The following is a 21954-nucleotide window of genomic DNA, read 5'->3' on the forward strand; positions in this document are numbered from 1 at the left end:
AGTACAGCAATGCATTAGTAATTGCACACCTGTATTACTAATCTTAATCCAAGCTGGTAGCCCAAATCGGAGAGTGATTATTGCAAGGGGGAGGAGAAAATGGTGATGAAGTCAACTGTGACTGTAATGCAGTCATGCCAATTTACAAGGAAAACACAAAGTCTTGTTTTGCTGTGCAGAGGAACGAAAACATAGGAGATGATGTTGCTTGGAGTTGTAGGGTTCTCTTAGCTCCCTCCCCAGCAGTTCTTTGATGTCTTTCTGGAGCTCAGTTTTAGGGAGAAATGGTTTTTGCACATGGCTCCAAGCTCATGCTCGAGAACACAGCTTTGAGGATTGCCTGTGGTCCACTGCTGTCCTTGGGAAACCTCCGCATCTGGATGAGCTGGGAAGATTGCTGCTCCCATCCATTGCCTGGGCACAAGCACAGCCTGCATGCCAGGAAATGCATTTTCCAGTCCGCACATGCTTACCCCGTGGGAACCGGAGCTACCTTTGAACATTAAAACTAGACCTCCTTCCTTGTGGCAGCTGATGTAGTACATGACACAGCAAAATGGGATTGATGGCAGACAAGCTGTAGGTGATCTGCTTGACTTTTTCCAAGGACCGTACTCACATAGATTGTTAAGATGACCACAATTTACTTCTACAGATTTTGATTTCAGCTTCCTGTTCTATCTATAGTGTGAGTAATTTGGCCTGCATCACACTCTTTTTCCGCCGCTCTCCCACAGTTACACAAATACACACTCATGCACACATGCTGCATTGGTCAGGTGTCTGGGTTTAACCCAGGCGGTAAGAGTTTCAGATCAAAAGTCTCTGTTAAAGCACTACTTCTGCTGTTGAAAGTTCAAGTTTCTGTGTTCAGAGCAAAGAGATGAGACGGCCAAGTGCAACATTTGCAGGGCTGAGGGAGATAAAACTGGTGATAAAAAGGGGTTTGTGCTCAGGAATATCTGGCAACCCTAACAAGTACACATGCATATGCAAACAGTGCTAGGCAAAGGTCTCCACCCAGGTATTTCTAATTGCTGTGTTTTGTATATACCTCTGTTTTGGCTAGTAGCACAGGCCTGGATAGGGGGGCTTTTTTTTTTTATTATTTTATTTTTTTTCCCCTGAGACTATATATACTCTTCTTATCAGTTAACCCAGAGGAAAGGTCACTGTTACACTTGCTAATGTAAAACAGTTTATTACGACGCAACGATCGATTATCAGACAGATTGAAAACTTGGGTCCTTTAATGGAAGGCAATAATGATGTGAGATCCAAGCGCAATAAATTGTGACCTTTCCTTCCCTCCTATCAAGTCCTCTGTAATTCTGTTGTATGGATAAATGAGTAAAGAAGACCATACCACATTCAAGACTTTTCTTCAGCTGGTTGCTTAGTCTCAGCTATCACTTTTCTAAAATTACATGCCATCTGGCACTGTGATCAGGTTTGCCAGGGTGACTGCTGAGCAAATGAAGCGACCTTCCCTGAAGCAGAAGGAAATCAAGCAAGGTGCCACGAAAAGGTTATCTGATGATACCAGTCACAGCTATGCCCTTTTCTTTTCTTCTGTATGTGCCTTTAACGCTGCTTGTTGATGGAGGGGAAAGAGGAGGCTTGGAGGAAAAGGAGAATGAAGAGAGGGATTAAAGCAAGAAAAGCAGGCATCTTTGGGGCTCTTTGGGGCTGATACTTAGGGAGAGGGTGCGAAGGACATGAAGAGGAGCCTGGGCACTGACTGCTGATGTGCTTGCGTGGGATGCTCAGACCTCAACATCCACGTGCAGTGAAAAGGAGGTTCCAGTGCAGCGGGGAGCTCTTCAAGCCTCACTGCCTCAGCACAGAACTGTCTCCCTAGCAGCAGTTCCTTGACGTGTCCTTAAGTCTGCCACACGTTAGCCTCCATGAACATCAACTGCTAAAACCCAACCCTTTTACAGGAGGCTGCCGTCTCTGGCAAACCATGCGAAAATGCTAACCCTCTGAATTTTCCAGCCTGCCCCTCTGCCAGAGATGACTGCTTCTGCAGCAGATGTAACAGAAGGAAACGTGTCCTTCTAACAGCTGCAGTTCAGAATCTGACATCTTACATAGCTCAAACCTTCTTTCATGGGGAAGCTGATATTAACGGGCACTGAATTGGCCAAAACATGCCATTTTGCTAATTCTGCTGTAAAGGCGGTGATCTTTGGCGGTCGTTCTAAACCAGTAACACCTTCAACCACCACAGGAAGACCAAGCTAATACGTAGGCTTGCTTCTGTAGCAAAGCCAGCTTAATTGAATCACCTAAGAAGAAAAAGTAGCTTTCCTGGGGGATTGTATCACAGCTCAGTTCCATGGCCTGGTTTATTGCACCGTCCCACAATGGCATGGCGCTGCAGCAGGTAGGAGCGATGCTTTGAGGGGATAGAAAGGGGTGACGTGGCAGGGTGCTTTAACCAGGTAATGCTTCTCTGTGTGGAACTTCATCATGAGTCTGTTACAAGGTTTTATAGGACCAGCTACGCCCATAAAGGCCACACACCTCTTCATTGATAAAACTGTACTTAAAGAGACTTTATGTGGTATATTTATCATGCTGTGAGGCTTTATACAACATACCTCAAATTATTTTGCTTTGCTGAAGCCGAAGTTGTGATGAAGCAGAAGTTATACATGTAATCAAGGCACCAAACATGAAGACAATGCTTAGTGAGGCTAATTAATCTTTCCTTATAAAGAATAGGCATGTATTTCTGTGCACAGGTGTACTGAAGATTTCTAGTGGCTTTTTTTTTAAAAAAAAAAAAAAAAAAAAAAACATGCTAAGACAATTTCAGAAGAATTAACTTTAAAATCTCTCTGTTGAGAAGCACTTTTTAAAAAAAAAAAAATAATAGACGTGGAAGTTTAATTTTTCCTTTTTGATTTTATTGAAGCCAAATACAAACGCAGCACAAATATTTTAAACATAATTAACATTAATACGAGGTGACAATGAATTCACTTCTTAACGTGGAGAAAAAGGCAGAAATAGCACCCTTTCATCATGGCTCTTAATGCTTCGACCCTGCCAAAACATCCCGTAACGTGGAAGGAGGAAATTTAAGGTATTTTCAAATTTAAGGTATTTTCTGGTAAGGACTGACGGCCCGGGGGGCACCCCCAGCACGGGGCACAGCCCGTGCCCCTCAGCTGCGTGCCCAGCGGTTGGAGCAGCCGCTGCCACACGACCCCCCATGCCCCCGGGCGGCGTTTCGTGAGGCGATTTTTATTAAAAACCGTGCCGAAACAGCGCCGGGGAGCGCTCCCCTCAGCCCCCGGCCGCCATCTTCCCGCCGCTCCCCACAGCTCGCCCGCCGCCCTGCCCGGCCCCGCGGGGCGCCCTTCGCCCCGCCTCGGTCACTTCTCCCCGGCTCCGGGCTCCCCACCCGGCACGGCCCTTCCCCGGCGGGCCGCTACGGGACAGGGGGGACGGCGGGCACCGCCGGGAGCCGGCCCTTCAGCGGGGATAAGGAGCCGGCTGCGCCTACAGGTCCCGGGCATGCCGGCCCCGGGGCCGCCGGCACCCAGCGGCGCCCCCATTGTGCTCCAGCCGGAGCGAACGGCGCCGCGCTCCGCTCGGGCTCGCTCCCTCCCCCTCCGCCTTCCAAGTGGTCCCGTCCACAGCTCCGCTCGGCGCCCGGCGGAAGGTCCCATCCGTGGGAAACGGGAGGGGCCGGCGCGGCTGGGCGAGGCGAAGAGCGGAACGGAGTTCTCCCCCGAGGCCGGGCTAGGCGCTGATGAGCGTGACGGACGGCCAATAGGATGAGGGAACCGTGGGGGAATAGCCAATGGGAGAGAAGAGGGGGCGGGCCTCTTCTTCAGGCCGGGGCGGCGGGTGCCGCGCCTGCGTAGGGAGGGTGGGGGGGGCAGGAGGAGGAGGGGATTTCGTCGTGTCCCTGTGGCGGCGGCGCCCGGGGAGGGTCGGGCGGAGGGAGGGGAGATGGAGGGGGCGGCCGGGCAGCTCTGAGCGGGGTGGGGAGCCGGGAGCCGGGCCGGCAGGGCGAGGAGAGGCGAGGGAGGGCGGCGGAAGGGGGCTCGAGGCGGAGAACGAGCGAACGAACGAACGAGCGAACGGCCGGGGCTGGGGGGGCTCCCGCCCGGCGGGGCAGGATGAGCCAGGAGGAGATCCTGAGGAGATTCATCCGGCGGGTGCAGTCCATGAAGGACACGGACCACAATGGGGAAGACAACTTCGCCTCCGACTTCATGGTGAGGGGCCGAGGGGGGGTCTCCGAGGGGGGGGGAGCACCGTGAGGTGCCGTCGGGTGGCCCCCGAGCTGGGCAGGGGCCTCCCGTGGTCCCCCACACTCGTAGGGGTTGGTTGGGGGTACCCCAGAACCGGGGGGCTAGCCCCATAACCGGGGGGTACCCTGATAACAGGGGTATGGGCCCATAACGGGGTTATCCCTGTAAATGGGGCTGGCCCCATAACCGGGGGGTAACCCTATAACCGGGGTTGGCCCCGTAACCGGGGTGTATCCCTATAACCGCCCCCCTGGGAGTGATGAGCCCCCATTCCCTGCTCAAACCCCTCCCGAGGGGTTGCTCACGCTGAGAGGCAGAATTAAACCCAATTGACCAGGAACCCCCCCAGCAGATGAAGGGGGCAGAGGAGGCTGGGGAGGGGCTGAGGGGGAGCCCCTCTCCTTGCCGGCCATGCCTACCCCTTCATCTGCCCGGTGAGCACCCCTGCTCCCTGCCAGGAGACGGGTTAAATGCCCTGAGCCTCCCTGGGAGGGATATTCCCCTTCCCTTCCCACCAGCTCCCCATCCCCCATGGCAGCCCTGCCTGCATCCCTCGGCCTTTCTTCCTCCCAGCCCAGCCCAGCTCCCCGCCAGCCCCTGCCCAGCGCGGCGGTGTGCTGGGGAGAAGGGGGGCGTTCAGCAGAGGATTTCCCCCTCATGCCGGCTCCGTTTCCCCCTTTTGATCGGGCTGCGAACCCGCTGGAGGCCATCTGCCTCCTGAATCGCACAATGATTGGGATCGAGCAGCCCCGGCGAAGTCCCTAAAAAAAAGCACAGAAAAACCCGGCTGGACCCGAAGGAGAGGGAAAAGCGAGCATCCCCCCCCCCCCCCGGTTCGCCTTATTATTACTATTATTGTTATCCTCTGGCGCTGTTTGGGATCAAACCCTTCTGCCAGCCTTCGGAGCTGTCAGCCTTCCCTAATGGTCCGGGAAGAACAAAAAAAAAAAACAAAAAAAAAAAACGGGATGGAAATGTCGCATCGGGGCTGCGGATGTTGCGCAAGGGCTGGGAGAGGGCTGCGGGAGGAAACGGGGCCGGGGAAGGGCAGCCCCGGGCCACCGAGCTGCCAGGGGCTGGGGCAAGCTCAGGGCAAGCAGCCGGCCTGTGGGAAAGGCAGGGGGAATGGGGGGAGCCGAGGGGCTGCCCCCGAGTTGGGGCACAGCTCTGGGGCAGCAGCATCCCTGGGTAACGGGGAGGTTAAGGGATGGGTTTCGTGATATAATTGCTATTAAACGCACGCTGACATCTAGTACTGGGGAGTCTGGTTCAAGTGGACCAGAAAGGGTGGCCTAGAAAATGCAGGGCTTCTAATATCTCCTCTGTTAAATGCTGTATGAATTAGATCCGGTAATCAGCTGCTACCATTTCAGGTCTGATAAGCAGTCTAACGCATGCAGTTGGACTGTAACAAAGCCTAAACAATAGTTTTGCCATCCTTTCTCCTAAATAGTCCCCGCTCTGTATGGAAAAGTCGGTTTGGTTTCTGTTCTGTTCCTGACAGCGCATTGTTTGTGTAGCTTTCGGATGTGGAGCCCTGAGCTTTCCCTTTGCTCTCAGAGCAGTAAGGAAAGAATGCTGCTAAAAATGGGAAAATAGGGTCACGGAGACCAACTAGCGAGGCGTTTCAGGGAAAAGGTGTACTGCCTGCAGAAGTGTTAAATGCTTTGGAAAGGATCACGTTCAAGATTTCTTTTGTGCTCTTAACGCTTTCTGTTTCCAACCTGCATGCTGCTTCTGCATAGGAAGTGATAGGGAAACCAGGAAACCGGGATGCTGCTCGCTGACAGAAGTGTTCCCATCAGTCTCAGTATTCACCTGCACGTACCAAAGCAGATACAGATTAGTGTAGCAATGAGAATCGTAATTACCAATTATTTTTCACTGAGGGCATGTCATTTGCTGTTGTGTTTGTTGGTTTTTGTTTTGTTCATTTTTTACAGACCAATGCTTAGATACTCATTATAATGATTGGAGAGAGGAGGGGAGATGAAGGGGGTAAAAAGCTTCTGTATTATCTTTTCTGTAGGTTCCAGTAGTGATTTTCTGGGGAGGAATTATGTTCTCATTTAAGTGCAGGATGTATTGTCGCTGCACCGCAACGGCAAGTGTGTAGAAAAGGAATTGCTGTTACTCATCGCTTCATTTCCAAGTCAAAATGGAATCTAAAAATAGGAGAGGAATACTGAGTGAATGCAATTGAAAACAGTTCTTTATTTTCATGTCTTTATCGCCTTTGACTGTGTTGAGTAGCTGACTTAGAGAATTATATTTGGGACCGAGTGAATGAACTAAAGGTGCTTGACAGACAAGTGCCATGGAGCTCTGGAAGAGGTGGTAGGAGAGCTACAGCTGTGTGCGGGTAGGCTGTGGGTGACTGAAGGCTTCTGGTTAGCCTGGCTGAATGTTACTGAAAGGCCATAGCACAGATAAATCTGACTGCTACTTCATAGTGCCGTTGACATCCCTGAAGACATGTTCCACTCGGAAGGTGGAGAGGTGACTTAATTATTTATTTTCCCTCTTGCAAGATAAATTACACAGCGTAGGCACCAATAACGAGCCTTTTACTGGCAGTCAAATGTATTTAATTTTAATTAGTTTGCACTGGAAAGTAAGCAGGACTTTATTAGTAGATCACTTGAGCATTATGGGTGCACACAATGAGGTGGAAATGAAGTGTGTCGTTTGGCAGCAGCATATCGCTCATTTGCCAGTGGGTCTTGCCAATGAGCTCTGCTCTGTGGCTCTAGGGGCAAGTGGGCATTTCCTCAAATAATGCAGGTTGGGTCTGGCCAATGTATGGTTAAAGTACATCAAAGCTGACACCGGTATTAGGGCAAGGTGGAGTACAGATTGCTTCCTTGTGTTGTGTCGTGCATTGTATTGTTGTGTGTTCACAAGCAGTCTGGTCTGGATTCTGAATTCCTCTAATGAACAGGACTCATCTCAAACCAGGATTGCAATTCCAAGGTCCATGTGGAGCAAACAGTTCTAGCTTCCAGATTTTAGGTAGACTTCTATAAATACTGTTGCTGGTTTACATTTAATGTGTTCACAGCTAACACATTTATGCAGTAATCCAGCAACAGTGTTCTGCTACTGTCATTGCTATCAGTTCTCTGAGGTAGATTGATATCTTTACAGGACAACTGAAATATGAATGGTGAAAAGCATTTTGTTAAAAAAAAAAAAATAATCATTTTTTTCAAATGTTTTGCAGAGTATGACAGTTTGACCTAATATTTGGAGTTATACCCCTGGCTAATCTGTTTTAATGGAGCACAGAGAATGGCTGAAGGTGTTTCTGGCTTCTCTTTTGGGTATTCTGTAGGAGACCCCTGGCTGTCTTCTGTTTAATCCATCTAAGCTAACTCATAGGTTTTGAGACACTGAAGAACTTGCGCTGTGTTCTACAGTATGAAAGGGATTTTGAATGGGCCATTCATTTGAAGTGGATGAAAGGTAGACTTTATGATAGATGCCACTCTTAATCTCTTGGTTGTTTTATTTATTAACTTTTTAAGTTTTTATTTTTAAATACTTCTGCCTCTTTTTTTTTTTTTTTTTTTTTTTGGTGAAAAAAGGGGAGGTGGGATGTGCTTTACTTCCAAGGATCACGTCTAAAATACCTGAGATGAGACTACTAAAAATGAAATAACAATCTAGGCTGCTCTAAATTACCAATCAAGGTGACTGAGATATGTAGTAGAAGTCCATGTAATAATGATAAACACACCATGGATTTTGTTCTAATTCCTGTACTGTCTAATACAGCATTAAAGAGATCACAAATAATACATTCAATTGCAACCATAGCACTTAGACAACCTTCTTAAAAGCTTGTCTGTATATTAATGTGCATTTGTGTAAACTTTCTCAATTTAAATACCACTGATGTATCTCAGGTGTATCTGTGAATGTACTTTTCAATTTTATAGAGCAAGTATATAATCAGGAAAATTAGCAGAGAAGGGTAAGACTGCTATGCCTCCAGAATTACATTACCAATTACTTCTCTTAAAAAATAATAAAAAAAAAATCAATGTCTATACATGTATTTTTTGTGTTGTTTTCTAGTATTTACTTACTGAATGAGTCTCTTGCTTGTAACATAATCTGAAACATGAATTCTCTGCTTAGTCTTCATCCTCTGCATCATAAAACACACGGTGCCTTTTGAAGAGAAATAATTTCTATCTGCTAAGGCTAAAGTAGGAAAAACACTCGGGTAGTGTCAGCTAGACTTTCACAAACAGGTTAATTGTTATATATATATATATATATATACCTATATATATATATATTTAAGATTTAAAAAGTGATTGGTGTAAAAACAAGTTCTGGGGGAAATTCACGTAACCTGGGGGGATTTTGAGCAACCGTCACCAGTTCTGAGCACTTGTCTTCCTGCGAGCATGCTCCCAGGGTTGATGGCCTTGGGGAGAAGGACGGTGAGCATGCAGTGCAGCGGCACGTTGCGAGGAGCTCTGCTTTTACAGCTGTGCAATGGGTCACAGGCAGCTGGGGCAGCACTTTGAAGGGTTTGCAGCCTTAAAATTTCAGAGTCGAAGTTGTCTCTGGTCTTGTTCGTCTTCCATATTAGGCATTACTTTGAGCGTTAATGTGTTTTTGAAGTGTATTCCTGCTAGCTGCGTTTCATTGACTGCCGTTGGTTTGGTCGGGGGTGTGGGGGGAAAAATTACTTCATTGTGAGCAATGCTAAGTCATAAGGGCCGGCCATAAAGCTCCATTTATGTAGGCTACTTCTGGCTGGAGCAATACGACTGAATAATATTTTCAGTAACCCTTAACTTAAGAAGCTTCTGGAATTTGGTGAAATGCTGTTCTTGAAGTGTTGCACAAAATGCAACTTTCTATGAACATCAATATATTTAAACTTTTTTTTTTTTTTGTCGTCTCCTGAGGAAATGAGTGCTGCTGCTGCTGTTTCCAAGATGCCACTCTGAATTTTCCTAGGGGTGGCTGAATACAACCACAGAACTCCTGTCGTCACCCTGGGGTGTAAGAACTTGCAAACTTGGCCTAAAGTTGCCGTTGTTCTTTCAGGCAGATGAAACTAAAACAACGTGGTTGGGCAACGCTCTGGGTTTTGTCAAATAACTCGCATGGTAACAAGTTCTGTTTGCTCAGCCTCTGAAGACAGCAGCATGCAAGTCTCCTGGTCTTATGTATCAAAGGTTTGTGTACTGATTTGGGGTATTATTAGATTATTCAGGAGGAGCAAGTGATAATCTTGACCTTGCACCTTGTGGCATACAGCACACATCCTAAATAATTTAAATGGTGCGTCAAATACTTAGCTTTTATTAAGATTGCAGTCCTACCATAACTTTGGTGTGTGTATATATACATGCATATATGTACAAACACATATATATAGCTATATGTAGATAGATGCAGAGAGAGAAATCTGTAGGTACATGTCTCAGGTGACCACAGTTCATCTATGCTAGGCTCCATGGGTCTGGAGCTCTACATACACGCAGATACATGTGTATATATACACATTATTGTGCTTATATCTATATAATTTCTGCAGAAACAATTTATATTACACAGAAACAGTTTCTTGTTTTGAGGTGTACATAACTAACCTTAAAACTGATGTGTGGGGTGTTTCTGCTGTGTAGTGTTACTGCCAAACGTAACTCACCGGCTCTGCAGCCCAGGAGAGGTTAATCTGAATACCTGCTTATCTCATGTGCATACATTTGCCCATAGGAAGTTTTTAATAGTTAGGGCCAAAGCTTTTCAAATTCATCTTAAAGGCCTTAATTTGTCATAAACAGAAAAGCGTTTGATTTTCTTGCTTGTCAGTATGTAAGATTGATGGATTTTGTGCTAAAGGGACTTGCACTGCTCCAGTAGTGCTGTAATATGTTCAGTATGTAGGGCACTTCAGCACAGGGAGAATAGTAACGCGTTTGTTAGTGCTGGGGGAAGACAAAACTGTGGTGGTGCCTTGAGTACACAGTCTTAGAACTGAAGTCAGAGCCCAGATGATGATTTTCTTGGTTTCTTAAAAATCCTCTTTACTTAGAGAGAGGCATCAGCGTTAAAGGTCAGGTGTGGAATTGAGCAGAGCATAAGTTAATGGGTAGAGGAGAAGCTCTTTTTGCTGCTAGGAAGTACAGCACTTGTATCCTGGTGTTTTCCCTGGGCTGGTGGCACTCCACCACTGCTATGGTCATGTCCATGCCATCTGGGATAACTCAGCTGTGTATATTTGCTGTAAGCAAGGCATGAATATGCATTTCCATTTCTATTAAGTAGCAAATGAAAGTTGGAAAGGGGCTGAGCTCCTTGTTTTCCTGCTTCATCAGACAATAAAACTTACCAGTAGAAACTTAACTCATTAATTTGTTTCAGAGAGATCTGGTCAGAATGCATCCGTGAAGGAGGACACTCTGATCCCGCTGTGGAGTTCTTGATCCAGAAGTAGGAGTCACTGGGTGCGGCTGCTTTGGTGGATTTGTCTCAAATCCTCCTGCACCTCCCCGGAGTGATGCCATGTTCTGACCCAGCGCCACCAGGACAGTACAAGAATTAAGCTAGAAGCCTGACTAGGAAGGCTGAGAGCACAACAGCGAGTTAAGCAAAAGATTAGGAGGAGAAAAGCGTGGTGAAGCCCATCAGAGTTTAGGACCATCCTTCTAGGCTGGGAACCACTGTTTCATAGTATCTTTCAAGAGCATGTCAGGATGATTGAGGCGCTGTGAGATTTGCATTGGAAAGTTACAGCTTTTATCTCAGAGGGCCTCTGCTAGCTACTCTCTTGCCATCCACTTTAGCTGTGTAAGAATTTCGTTCATTCTAAAAAGAGAAGGTAGAAAAATTCCCCAAAGGTACTGGATAAATAGAGGTATAAGTGGATGACCTAGTTTGTTTGACCTGATTTTTCCTGCTATCTTGCTACAGACTGAGATTTTAATTCCTTTAAAAGGTAATTTTGTTGGTGGTAACCACTTTGTGGGAAAGCTTACAGCCATCCTGGCTTTAATGGAAGTACCTTTTGAAAGAAAGGTTTAGAATTAGCAGCTGTAAAAAGTAGCAAGCTGATGTAGCCAGTGACTTCAAGAAGGAAAAATAAGTAGCTATTATAAGAGGACTGAAGCTATGAATGATGTTGTCTCATGAACTGAGAGGTCCATGAGAACAAAGGAACAAAAGCAACTAAAGATAAGTTTCATTCATTTGGATTGCTAGAAGGAAGCATCAGCAGTTTGGAAGGAAGTTCTGCCGCGATACTTCTGACAGTTAATTGTGTTATTTATTTTACTTCTGAGCTCCCTTAATGTAGTAAAACAATTGAATTGGCCGGATTTATTAATGTGCCATGGGCAACTAAATCAGGGGACTGAAATTAGTAAGTGCTGTATGAATTGGTTGTCGTGTTCAGTTTTTAGTTCACTGGCAGAGACATCCAACACAGTTCAGTGGTCATAAGCTTCTCCATGTAATTTGGGTTCCTTTCTATTTGGAGGAAGAGTTATAGCCTTAGCTTTGCATATGTTGGAGAGCAAGCCTTGATTCTTGAAACTAATGTATCTCAGTAACGTTTAAGTGTGTCGTGCTACTAGTTTTGTGTCTAAACTAATGGGCTGGAAAGCGTCAGTCTCCTATGGGGTAATTAACTTAGTTAAAGCCATATTGCTTTAAAGATCATATGCACGACTTTAATCTCTTACTTCGTTAAAATACTGAACTTGCAAATTTTAAACAAACTGGTCTTACATTAACTTCCTTCTTAAGTAGTCTTTTAAGTTCTAGCTGGCGGTGTTTATTTTTCTAAGGTCAGTGTTTTGGTGGTGTCGTCTTGAACAATTTTGCATCTTGTTGCATTTGTCTAGTGGATCTGTCTTGTCTTGTCATTCTTATTGGCACATGTGGATGACATCTGCTTTTTGTTTTTATCTAAAAAAGCACAGATGTCTTGTACCCTTTGTGATCGCAGGAAACGCAGCCTCTGCATGGATCAGTGAGATTAAGAGCAGTTCTTATTTTGGTTCTGGAAAGGCAGATGACCATCTCTCAGCTGTGCAGCAGGGCTACAATGGAAATGAGGGGCCAAGACTTCTTATTCAAGACAAAGCTAACAAAGGAATCTCAATGGGAGGCTCTAAAGACCATGGCACGTGATTGGCATGGTCTGGTCTTCATGCTTTTGTTGGGAATGGGCTGGTAGCTTTGGTAGCGGAGCTGTACTGTATATATCTGCTGTCAGGTCAATACTGGGGATGAGAACTCCATTTCTGTGCTGAGCTGGATGTCTGCAGCTGTGGAGACAAGACTCCAGTCCATGAAGGTTTGGCTGGACTTCAGAGACCAGTAGGCATGCCTCCAAGCTACTCACCACCTTCGAGAGTTTCAGGGGATGCTTTGTCCAGAATTTTTAACTTCTGTTCCATTGTTTGGTTTCCCGGATAGATGTTGGCTTTCCCTCTGTTAGTACGGCGTTAGTCTTATCTGATACTTCCTCTGGTGGTACTTGGAGGACACAGCTGTCTGTGAACGACTGGTTCCCAGTTCAGATGATGTTATGTGGGTGTCCTTTCTGTGAGCGTTCAAGGGACTTGCCATGTACATAATGCATCATGCTGAAATGCCCCCTGCTGTGGGAGCTGCACAGCTCTTGAGAAGCACAAGTGGTGTTCCCCACAGCTTCTAAAAGCACTTTGTTCCACTCTGCTCCTAAGTGGTTCACTTCTCATTTGACTGTATTTGACTCTCTAATGCATAACCCTGTGGTGGAGCAGTGCCTTTTTCCCCCAAGGCACTCGGTGTCCTGGTAACATGCGTGGTGCCTGCGTGTAGCTTCCTCCTTGCACAGCTTTTATTAGGTTTGTTGCCCAGTATTTGTTCAGTCTTTGCACAGAACTGAATAATTGCCATAAAAAGCTCAACAAACAGCACAAGTGATATGAATAGGGCACTGCACTTAGATCATGGCCACCTTGGATTCATAAGGTGGTGACTTGGTGGTAAATGCATTGGGTTTTGTGTTTTTGCAATGTACTCCTTCTTTTTTCTTTTTTTTTTTTTTTTTTACTGATTTTCTACACGTGGAAAGGCAGTCTTAAATCTTTGTTTATTTTGTACTTCAATCTTTGCCCTCTTATATAAAAAACAGGATTGCAAGGCAAAGCTCTGCTTTCGTTATTAGTTACTGCCTCTTACATATTCTGATAATTTGAGCAAGCAGGTAATTGTTAATTGAAATGAATACAGGTGTCCTGTAGGAGCACTCAAGGGAACAATTTAGCTCAAAATAAAACTGGAAAATGAAGCCCTGTTCTAGAGGGAAGGGTATATGTAGGTTAGTTTAACTGCTTCAAGAACTGGGAATTCCTGCAGAAACAAATTTAGAATAAATTGCCTCTCGGGCAGCAGCCCTGTTGCACAAACTGTTAAAGGAAGGAAATAATCTCGTAGATATTGCGAGTCTCCCCAGATCGCTGTAAGTATCTTTTCTTTCACAGGTTTTTTTTTTTTTTTTTTTTTGAGACTTCCATTTTTAGCAGCATAGGTGGCTACCCAAAGATGCGTTTTTATTATGACCAAACAAACAAGTAAAACGAACACTAACTTGTTTCCTGTGAGGTAGTATAAATATAGCTGCGTGTGAATGTGAATGGAGAAAAATGACAATGATTTTAGGCAGGTAAAGTACTCGAGCCTCTCACTGCAATTGAGTTGTAGTAAAGAAATGCTTTATTTTTATAAAAAGCTTTATTTTTCTGTTCTTTCCACTCTTAGCAGAGTAGGCCCAGAAGGGGGACGTGTGACCTATTCTGCTTTCTTTAACAGCTTTTTGCCATAAAATACACCAAAGCTCTGGGCACAAGTCAGTTCTTCAAGCTGAATGTTCTGCCTTAAGTTGTTGTTCTGCTGGACACTCCACCTTGCAGTCACTCACAAAACAATAATCACAGCCTTTTTATATTTTCCTCTGTAAGTGGAAGTTTTTCAAAGGCTGTTCCATAGAATTGTTGTGGGAATTACCATGAAATTGTTGTAATATTCTGTAGAAACATTGCACCGGATGTGCTTTAAACTGGTGCCAGATATTTTCTTAATATTTTAATGAACATGATGAAATTTGACCTTTCAATTCTTTTTTTAATTATAGTGAAAATGCTGCCTGCAAGTTGTTTAGGACTTCAACTGACTATTTCTGTTGTTCTGGAAAAAAAAAAAAAAAAAGGTAGAAACCTGAATACATGAAACCATGGCAGAGGGAAGAAGCCTAGCTGTGTTTTTACAAATTACATGAATCTGCAGCTTGTAAGTGAATGATTTCAACTGAGGGACCAGTGAAACTTAAATAAAGGTTCATATCCTAATGTCAACAGGCTGTTGCAATAAATCCATTTACAAACTGCCATTTCCTAAGGGGAAATATTTACCGTTAAAATGCTGGCTAATTCTGTGTCTAATTCTAATACAGAAGATCCTGAAGGAGAGCTCAGGTTACCCGTTTATACATTAGTACACATGACAGCATTTTGGGTGCAGAGCTATAGCAACGCATCCTTCGAGCATTTAAAAAAGCATCACGCTGTTTAAGTTGGTGATTGTGTGAAAACGAAGGCAGCATCCTGTTTGTACAGCCGTATAGCATACATAATAGGCTTCCCTTCCTGTATTCGTAGAAAAAATGCTCCATGGCTGCTAAAGCAAGGCAGAGAATGATCATCCCGTGAAAAAACTGCGTGCGTGTCTAAAACCTCAGTGATTATTACCTTGTTGTACTTCTAGCTCGTACAGATGAAGATAACTTCCAAATGTATTAAATGTGCATCAGGCCAGGATGCATTTAGGTTGAGAAAAGCAGTAGCAAAGTAAAAAGAGAACTCAGGGATATAATTAAGTAATGAACTGACTTATTTTGAGAGAGACAGTACCTTGAATTAAATGCAATCGTGGTTTTGGTCAGGTGAAAGGGTCTCATAGGGCTCGTCAGGGGGTCACCGGAATTAGTTCCAGTAAATGAATACAACAGTGAGTTCCTTCTGTCCTTGCATTTCAGTGCTGTGTCCTTTAGGTGTGATGGGGCTGTAGTAATGGCACTATAAAACCTGAAGTCATGAGTTCCTTGTGTTGTACTCGTGTAGATTTTCCAGCTGCTGTTCCTTGCAAACTCTTCCAAGAGAAGTGAGAGTCACAGAAGAGTCAGTATTTACTTACAAGATTCGTATGATTATTTTTTCCTTTTTCTGTTAACATACCAGATTCCTGCTAGTGTGCTGGCGGAATTTATTGTTGACTGGCAACAACTGAAAACATGAAATGCTCTGTTGAGAGAAATGTAGCCCACCAGCTCGATGTGCTTGAAGTGAAGATTCGTTTGGATAGAGCTTGCGATTTTCTGTGCTTCCCGTGTTAGGTCAGCGTAGTGGGCATGTCGGTGTCACATGGAGTGGAAAGTATATAAAAATAATGTAGCTTATAAACGGGGCTTGAGAATGCCTCCAGAAGAAACAGTTTGTTGGGGAACTTAGCTTATGCGAAGTGTGTCTGCTGAAGGGCATCTCCTGCAAAAAATTTTCTTCCACGGCATGGTGGAAATGTTGGTGCTTGTGGGCTTCCTTTTGCCTTCCTCTACGGCTGTCTCTTGATTTGTCTTGAGGTTGTTGGATCTGGCTTCTGAGCACTGTATAAACAAGACGCCCTTTGGGAATTGTACGTTTCTGTCAGCCAGTAGTTGGATCACCCCTGCGAAGTGCGTCGTTTTCCACTGGGCTTAGTACGTGTGTCAGATCATACGCAAATTACAGCGTGCGTATTTGATTCAGCACATCTCAGCTCAGAGCTGTCTTGGATATTTCGGTTTCATTCTGCTTTTGAAGGCTTCTCTTTCCTTTTCCACTTCACTCCCGTTCTCCTTACCACTGTAGTGCCGGGATGGTTGCCTCATTTTTAAGCCATCGGTTGTTACTGTTTTGGGAATACTGATGCCATTGTGGGGTGAGTGGAAGAAGAGAGTGGAGGACAGTGTGAATGAGTTCAATGTCTTTGTCCATCCTCATCTTTGTCTTCCTTTAGCCGGGAAATTCTTCAGAACAAGCATTAGCTTATACAGGTTATGGATTTAAGGAACTGAAGGCAAGTAATTGTAGTGTAGTTTGGTACCCTTTTCATCTGCGCAAGCATTAATTGCTTGATCAGTTGTTGGGTTATAATAAGAGAGAAGGTAATGAGTCTTTTTTTTTTTTTTTGTCCTGTTTGTTTTACTGAACTAAATGGCCCATGTACAGCTGGCTGCTCTGTTTGAGGGTGGTTTTAAACTCAGTACAGAACAGCTTAGCCATGCATTTTGTTGGTTTTATTATCCTTTTCAACAGAAAGTTAGCTTGCAAATGTTGTTTAGCTCTGATCAACGTGTTTAATAAGTAAAAATCTTAGTGTGTGAGCTCTGGACAGTGAGGCAAGAAGCCTGGGAAGCAGGACAGCGAAGCTTAACCAGACTGGTTAAAAGCATCTTCAGGGATCAAATAGCTTCTCCAGAGTTATTGTGAATGTAAGTCTGTTTTTTCTGTCTCAGTTGGGCTTTCTTTATTTGCATTGGAAATGGCCTTGGTAAGAATCATCATGCATGCTCTTCCCTATCAGTTTTTATGTTATGGCCTGTTCATTTCACCAGGATTAACTTTCTAGTGTTAGCATTGGACCAGTCAGCTGCTTATGGATCTGTCTCCTCACCAAGAGGAGCCCTAATATTGAACCATATTGTCCAAGCTTGGTTTTCACCAAGGTTCCCAAAGAACTCGTTTGACTATCTTGAAATAAACGTTAAATCCTGGCAGCTACAAGGGTGCAGTCGACACACAGAGAACAGCAGTGCAGTCAGCACTGGGGTCGTGGTGCAACCTTCTCTCAAGCAGCGTGTGCATCGGCGTTCAGACACGAGGTGCTGCTCGCCACAAGGCATGCTGTGTCCTGGTGAGACACTGATAAATCACTGCTGCTGTGACTGGATTCGTTTTGGCCTCCCTGTAAGCCTTCCTGTAGTTTGCATTTTAAAGCCAGGAGGTAGTAATGCTGCATGTCTCATCCTATTACTTGTCATGCACTTACTGTCTCTTAAGGACAAATGTGTATTCCTGTCTGGGCTCATTAGCATTAATTGCCATTCTCCTTACCCCCTGGAATACTGATGCGTGATGCTAGAAACTGGGAATGAGAAGAAGGTGGCCTTTAAGGGAAGGCAGCACACAAGGATTAAGGAGGCGAGAGCTTTAGAAAAATGCTGCTGTTCTTTAAAGTCAGGCTGCAGCAGATGCTTAACTGGCTGTTGAAATGAAATCGAGGTATTTTAAAACTATTGATTTTTGTTTGGAATGCTGCCTCTTGCATCGAGGGAAAATAAGGTTGAGAAAATTGTGTCCTACTTACTTAAAACATGTTACTAAGTGTGGGGTGTTCTGGTATTTGGAAACAATTTTTTCACCCCAATCCAAACTGCACGCATTATCTAGCTCATTTCCTTGCCAGAAATACTGTAGTAGGCAGTAACCTCGTTAGGATTTTAGAGGTTTTATTTTTTGCTGACTGAAGATTTACCTGTTTTCAAACCAAAAAGCAAGTCAAGTAGTTATTTAATGAGTATAAATAGCAATGCAACCTCTTCCATAGAAGTTATTCAGTACTATGTAGCATCACTTTCCATTTTTTTTTTTTTTAACAAAAAAGAAACCCATGCTTTGCTTGCTTTTACTTTTTCCTATCTTAGTCTGAAATTCTAGATTCCATTCTTTCTTGTCTAGCCTTTCCCAAGCGCAGCTGTGATAGATCTGTTCTGAGGAAGTAACTTTGTAATGCAACTTTCCTCATTTGCTCTATTTCATCTACTTATTTTGTCACCCTGAGGAGCCGTGACTGGTGGTTTCACAAACTTTTCCGTTGGCTAAAAGTGTAATTAAGTGTTGGTCCTCTGATTTTGACAGCTGTAAGTTCAGTGCTCTGTAAGATGCTGTAAACTTCAGTTGTTCTTGCAGGAGATCAAAACTTTGGAGGAAAAAAAAGCAGTGAAGAGCAAAAGCTTTAGGAGGAAGACAGTCAAAGGCAGGAGATGCCTTCCTATTTCAGCTCGCTAAAATGCAGCGTCAACTCCACAAGGTATTTGCAGCTTCTTTGCGTTAGCAGGTTAGCAGCCTGCTGCTCGTTCTGCAATGCATGTTGAGCAATCCACCGAGCTGAAAGAGGCAGCAAAAGGGTAGCAGTTCTGTTTGTGCCAGGAATTGTCACCAGTATTTGCAATCAAACAAGGCAGAACTCCAGTTTCTGCAGACAGTGAGCTTTGTGATGCTAATCTGCCCGGTGTCTCTCCTGATTTGTTGGCGGCCGTAGTTTCTCACCCTGTCACCTTGTTAATTCTGTCTTTGGCTTCCGTTTTTCCAGAGTCAGAATGTGAATTTGACCACAGCTGTAGTATTTTCTGAGAATTTTTTTGAAATGTATCTATAAACAGAGAAAGGAGGCATTTGGTATTGAGCAACTTTCCTGTTCCTAGATGGGCCAGCGTGGGCTGCAGCCAACGTCAGTAGCAAGTTAGAATAAAAGCAGTATTTGGGCTGATATGGGGAAGGAATTGCAATAAAGGAGATTAAAGTCTTAGGGGAAAAAAATAAAGAGAAGTGAAATAAAAGGCTGAGGAGGAAAATGTTAAAAGTGTCTGGGGCAACTAGTAAGTGACTGATATGTAAAATCTTAAAATTATTGTATAAATAGCAGCTGTAAAAAACATAGTAAAAAGAGTCCAGCTAAAACCTTTGCCTGATTGTGGGTATAAAACTGTGTCCTACCAGTGGTTCATTGTACCATGAGCTGAACGGTCTTGAATTGAAGCAGCAACATGGCTAATACAAAACTTTAAAAACAAACAAAAAAAAACAACTGTAAAAGTAGGACATACCTCTGTGCATATCTTATAATCATGTAGATCATCAAAAACTCTTCTCCCCTGTATTCCATTTCTTAGCTCTCTTAACATAGGAAGGAGAGAAGTGGGTGAATGCAGTTTGTGCACTTACTGCTCTAATCACAGACGATACAACTTTGTTAAAACCTGAAGTCAGCCATAGGAATTGTATCTGAAGTGGTTACTTTCCTTTAGATTACCTCTGTGATTGGCCTTTAAAATGTAAAGGCCAAGAATCTACTGCTGTTTTATCCTATTTTGCAATACCTTAAAATAGGAAACTGAAGAGTTCCACCAAATGTCATGAATCCATTCGCATTTGTAACTTACTTTTGATGGCATCTAAATATTTAAATACGGAATAATTAGTAATATAATTACATAATAATCAGCTTAGAAGGAAGTATTGCTTTGTGAAAGTTACTTCTTGCTTTGTGAAGGCTGAGGTGATAGGCCTATTATTTGAACAAAGTAAATGAGTTGAATATTAATAACTCTAATTGTGGTGTTTGGGACAAAGGAATAATATGAATGACGTTATCTTAGGCTGCTTGGAAAGGATCTTAAAATGTTATAAATATTTGTAGTTCTGGCTTGTTTAGTGGCATGTAAATAAGAATCTTTTGGGCGTTGCAATAAGTGTGATTAACTGGGGAGAAAGGTGAGTGGGTGACTGTGCTGCTCAGCCGTGCCTCTGCTGCCTTTGACCAACCACTGGTGGCAGGGTGGGTGAAGGCAGGGTGTAAATAAGACTTCTAGGAAGTGTTATCTGAGTTGGTGTTTGGTCAGGATGTTTCCAGTATTGCCTTTGTTTTGAAGGGCCACTGGTTCATTTAAATTGTCAAAGCAATTGGCTCTGAAAAAGACAGAGCAGCTCGCACAGCGTTCCTGTGGTGTGTGTGTGCACCAGGGAAGAAAACCCTGAAATTATTTCCATACTGAGGGCAGTTTGGGGATTTCTTTGGGTTGACAGCATACAAACAGAGGCAAAATGGTACAAGATGGGTCAGACAAATAGGAGCTGGGTAGAGGGAACACTCCCTTGAAAGTAACTGCCTTACAGAACATGGACAGTGAAAGTGGTATGGAAACTGTCATAAGTACACCTGTGGTATTTGGGACAAAGCAGCAGCATCAAGGAGACTATATTATGCTGCCTGGAAGGGATTTTAAAAAAGAAATCTGTTGCACGTAGTCAGCAATATGTGTATTGCACTGAGAAGGAAGAGGAATAGATGAATTTTTGAATCATAGGGTATTATATGGTTTCTTTCAGAATATTAAATATCAGAATATTAAATATCAAACGTGCTCCTAGCCTAACACTTTATTCTGGCTAGTGAATACTGAGAGAGAGAGAGAAAAGAAGGCATCCTCAGTTCAGTCAGTCTGCCACTGAGAGGGCTCCCGGGGCAGTGGGAGGTAGCACTGCCCAGAGCATGAGACAGGCCCTGTGCTGCTTGCAAATGCTTTACTTTTTTAGCTCTGTATAATTTCCTTTCATTCAACTTCCTCCTTTTTTTTTTTTTTTTTTAAGTTCCCATTTCTAAAGGGAAAAGTTGTGGTAAACTTTTTTCTTTTTTTTTTTTTTCCTGTCTGGCAAGGATACCAAATACCACTGGGGGTGGTTCTGCTGGAGCTAGCCAGGTCTTGTGCCTGCTCAAGTGTACCATTTTTATTATATACCAAAGGGGTTTTCTTGCTGTGGGATGGAGTGAGAGATGTCTCTGGGAAACTGATGTGATACCCTCAAAAAGAGAAGCCTGTACCTTGCAACCCACTGGGTCCCTTCCAACTCAGTATGTGCTGTGGTTCTCAAATTTGTTTTCTCAGCTTCATAGCCTTCCCTATCACCTTCACATGACCTGCCAGGTTTCTTGTACCTGCTTCCTTGATAGCATAGGTCTTGCCCAGTGCCAGGTATGTAAGTGTCTGTACTACAGCAGCTCGGCCTGCCTTGCTTCCACACCTTGGTTGAGTCTCTGCCTTTGTGAGGTGTGTTAGTGCTGCTTCCCCGCTGCCCTGGCAGTCCTGTGTAGCTTGTAGGTTGGCATTAGCTTCCCAGTGAGCAGTCTGTCCATGAAATTTCATGTTCCTTTTATATCTCTGTTCTCCTTCCAGACCCAAACTTAGACTTGGTCTAAATATCTAGTTTTAGCGCATGTGAATAGAAACACCCATTTCTTCCTCCACCACACACGTGGGCCTGAACTTTGACTTCTGCTCTCTGCCTCGCAGGGTGTGGTGGCTTTATGCCTATCACGGAGGATTTCACACTGTGCTATGATCACGTAACCTATTGCTTCTGGCCTCTTCAGGCCTTGTTTCGGTTTGGTATAGGTAGATCCTATTCTTGTATTATTTTTTGTACAAAAGCACTCTGGTTTTGTGGTTTGTTTGTTTGTTTTTTTGGGGGGTGGGTAATTTGGGAACTGAGAAGCAGAAGTTTCTTTATCTTTCAGCTTCTTTATTGCCGATTTTGAGTGCCTTCATATTGACAGCTGTGCTGTACAGCTCCTCAGGAATCATCTGAGAAACAGCTCTTGAGCTTCACCCTCTCACCTTACTGGCTAAACCTGAGGACGAGGGCTATATTTATGTCCTGTGTACTCTTACTGCTGCTTCTGTCGTGGCCCAGGTGGCCATAGGGATGCTTTGGAAGGATTTCCTCCTTTACACTTGACCCCAAAACCAAGAAGTGTGGGCTGCCTTCTCGGTGCCACCTGAGGCCTTCCC

The 21954-nt window shown here is 44.3% G+C and overlaps 1 protein-coding gene across 1 annotated transcript in view; it reads left to right on the plus strand.

Annotated features, from left to right (window-relative positions):
• Positions 1 to 4047: 4047 nt before the first annotated feature.
• The window catches only part of PTPN12 (protein tyrosine phosphatase non-receptor type 12), a 75228-nt gene continuing 57321 nt past the window's right edge, over positions 4048 to 21954 (plus strand). Inside the window, exon 1 of the mRNA XM_084515341.1 lies at positions 4048 to 4238. Coding sequence (XP_084371467.1) covers positions 4140 to 4238 — 99 coding nt within the window. The 5' untranslated portion in view covers positions 4048 to 4139. The remainder of the gene's footprint in view (positions 4239 to 21954) is intronic.

Source organism: Aythya ferina, assembly GCF_964211825.1.
Source record: "Aythya ferina genome assembly, chromosome: 1".
NCBI classification, from domain to species: domain Eukaryota; kingdom Metazoa; phylum Chordata; class Aves; order Anseriformes; family Anatidae; genus Aythya; species Aythya ferina.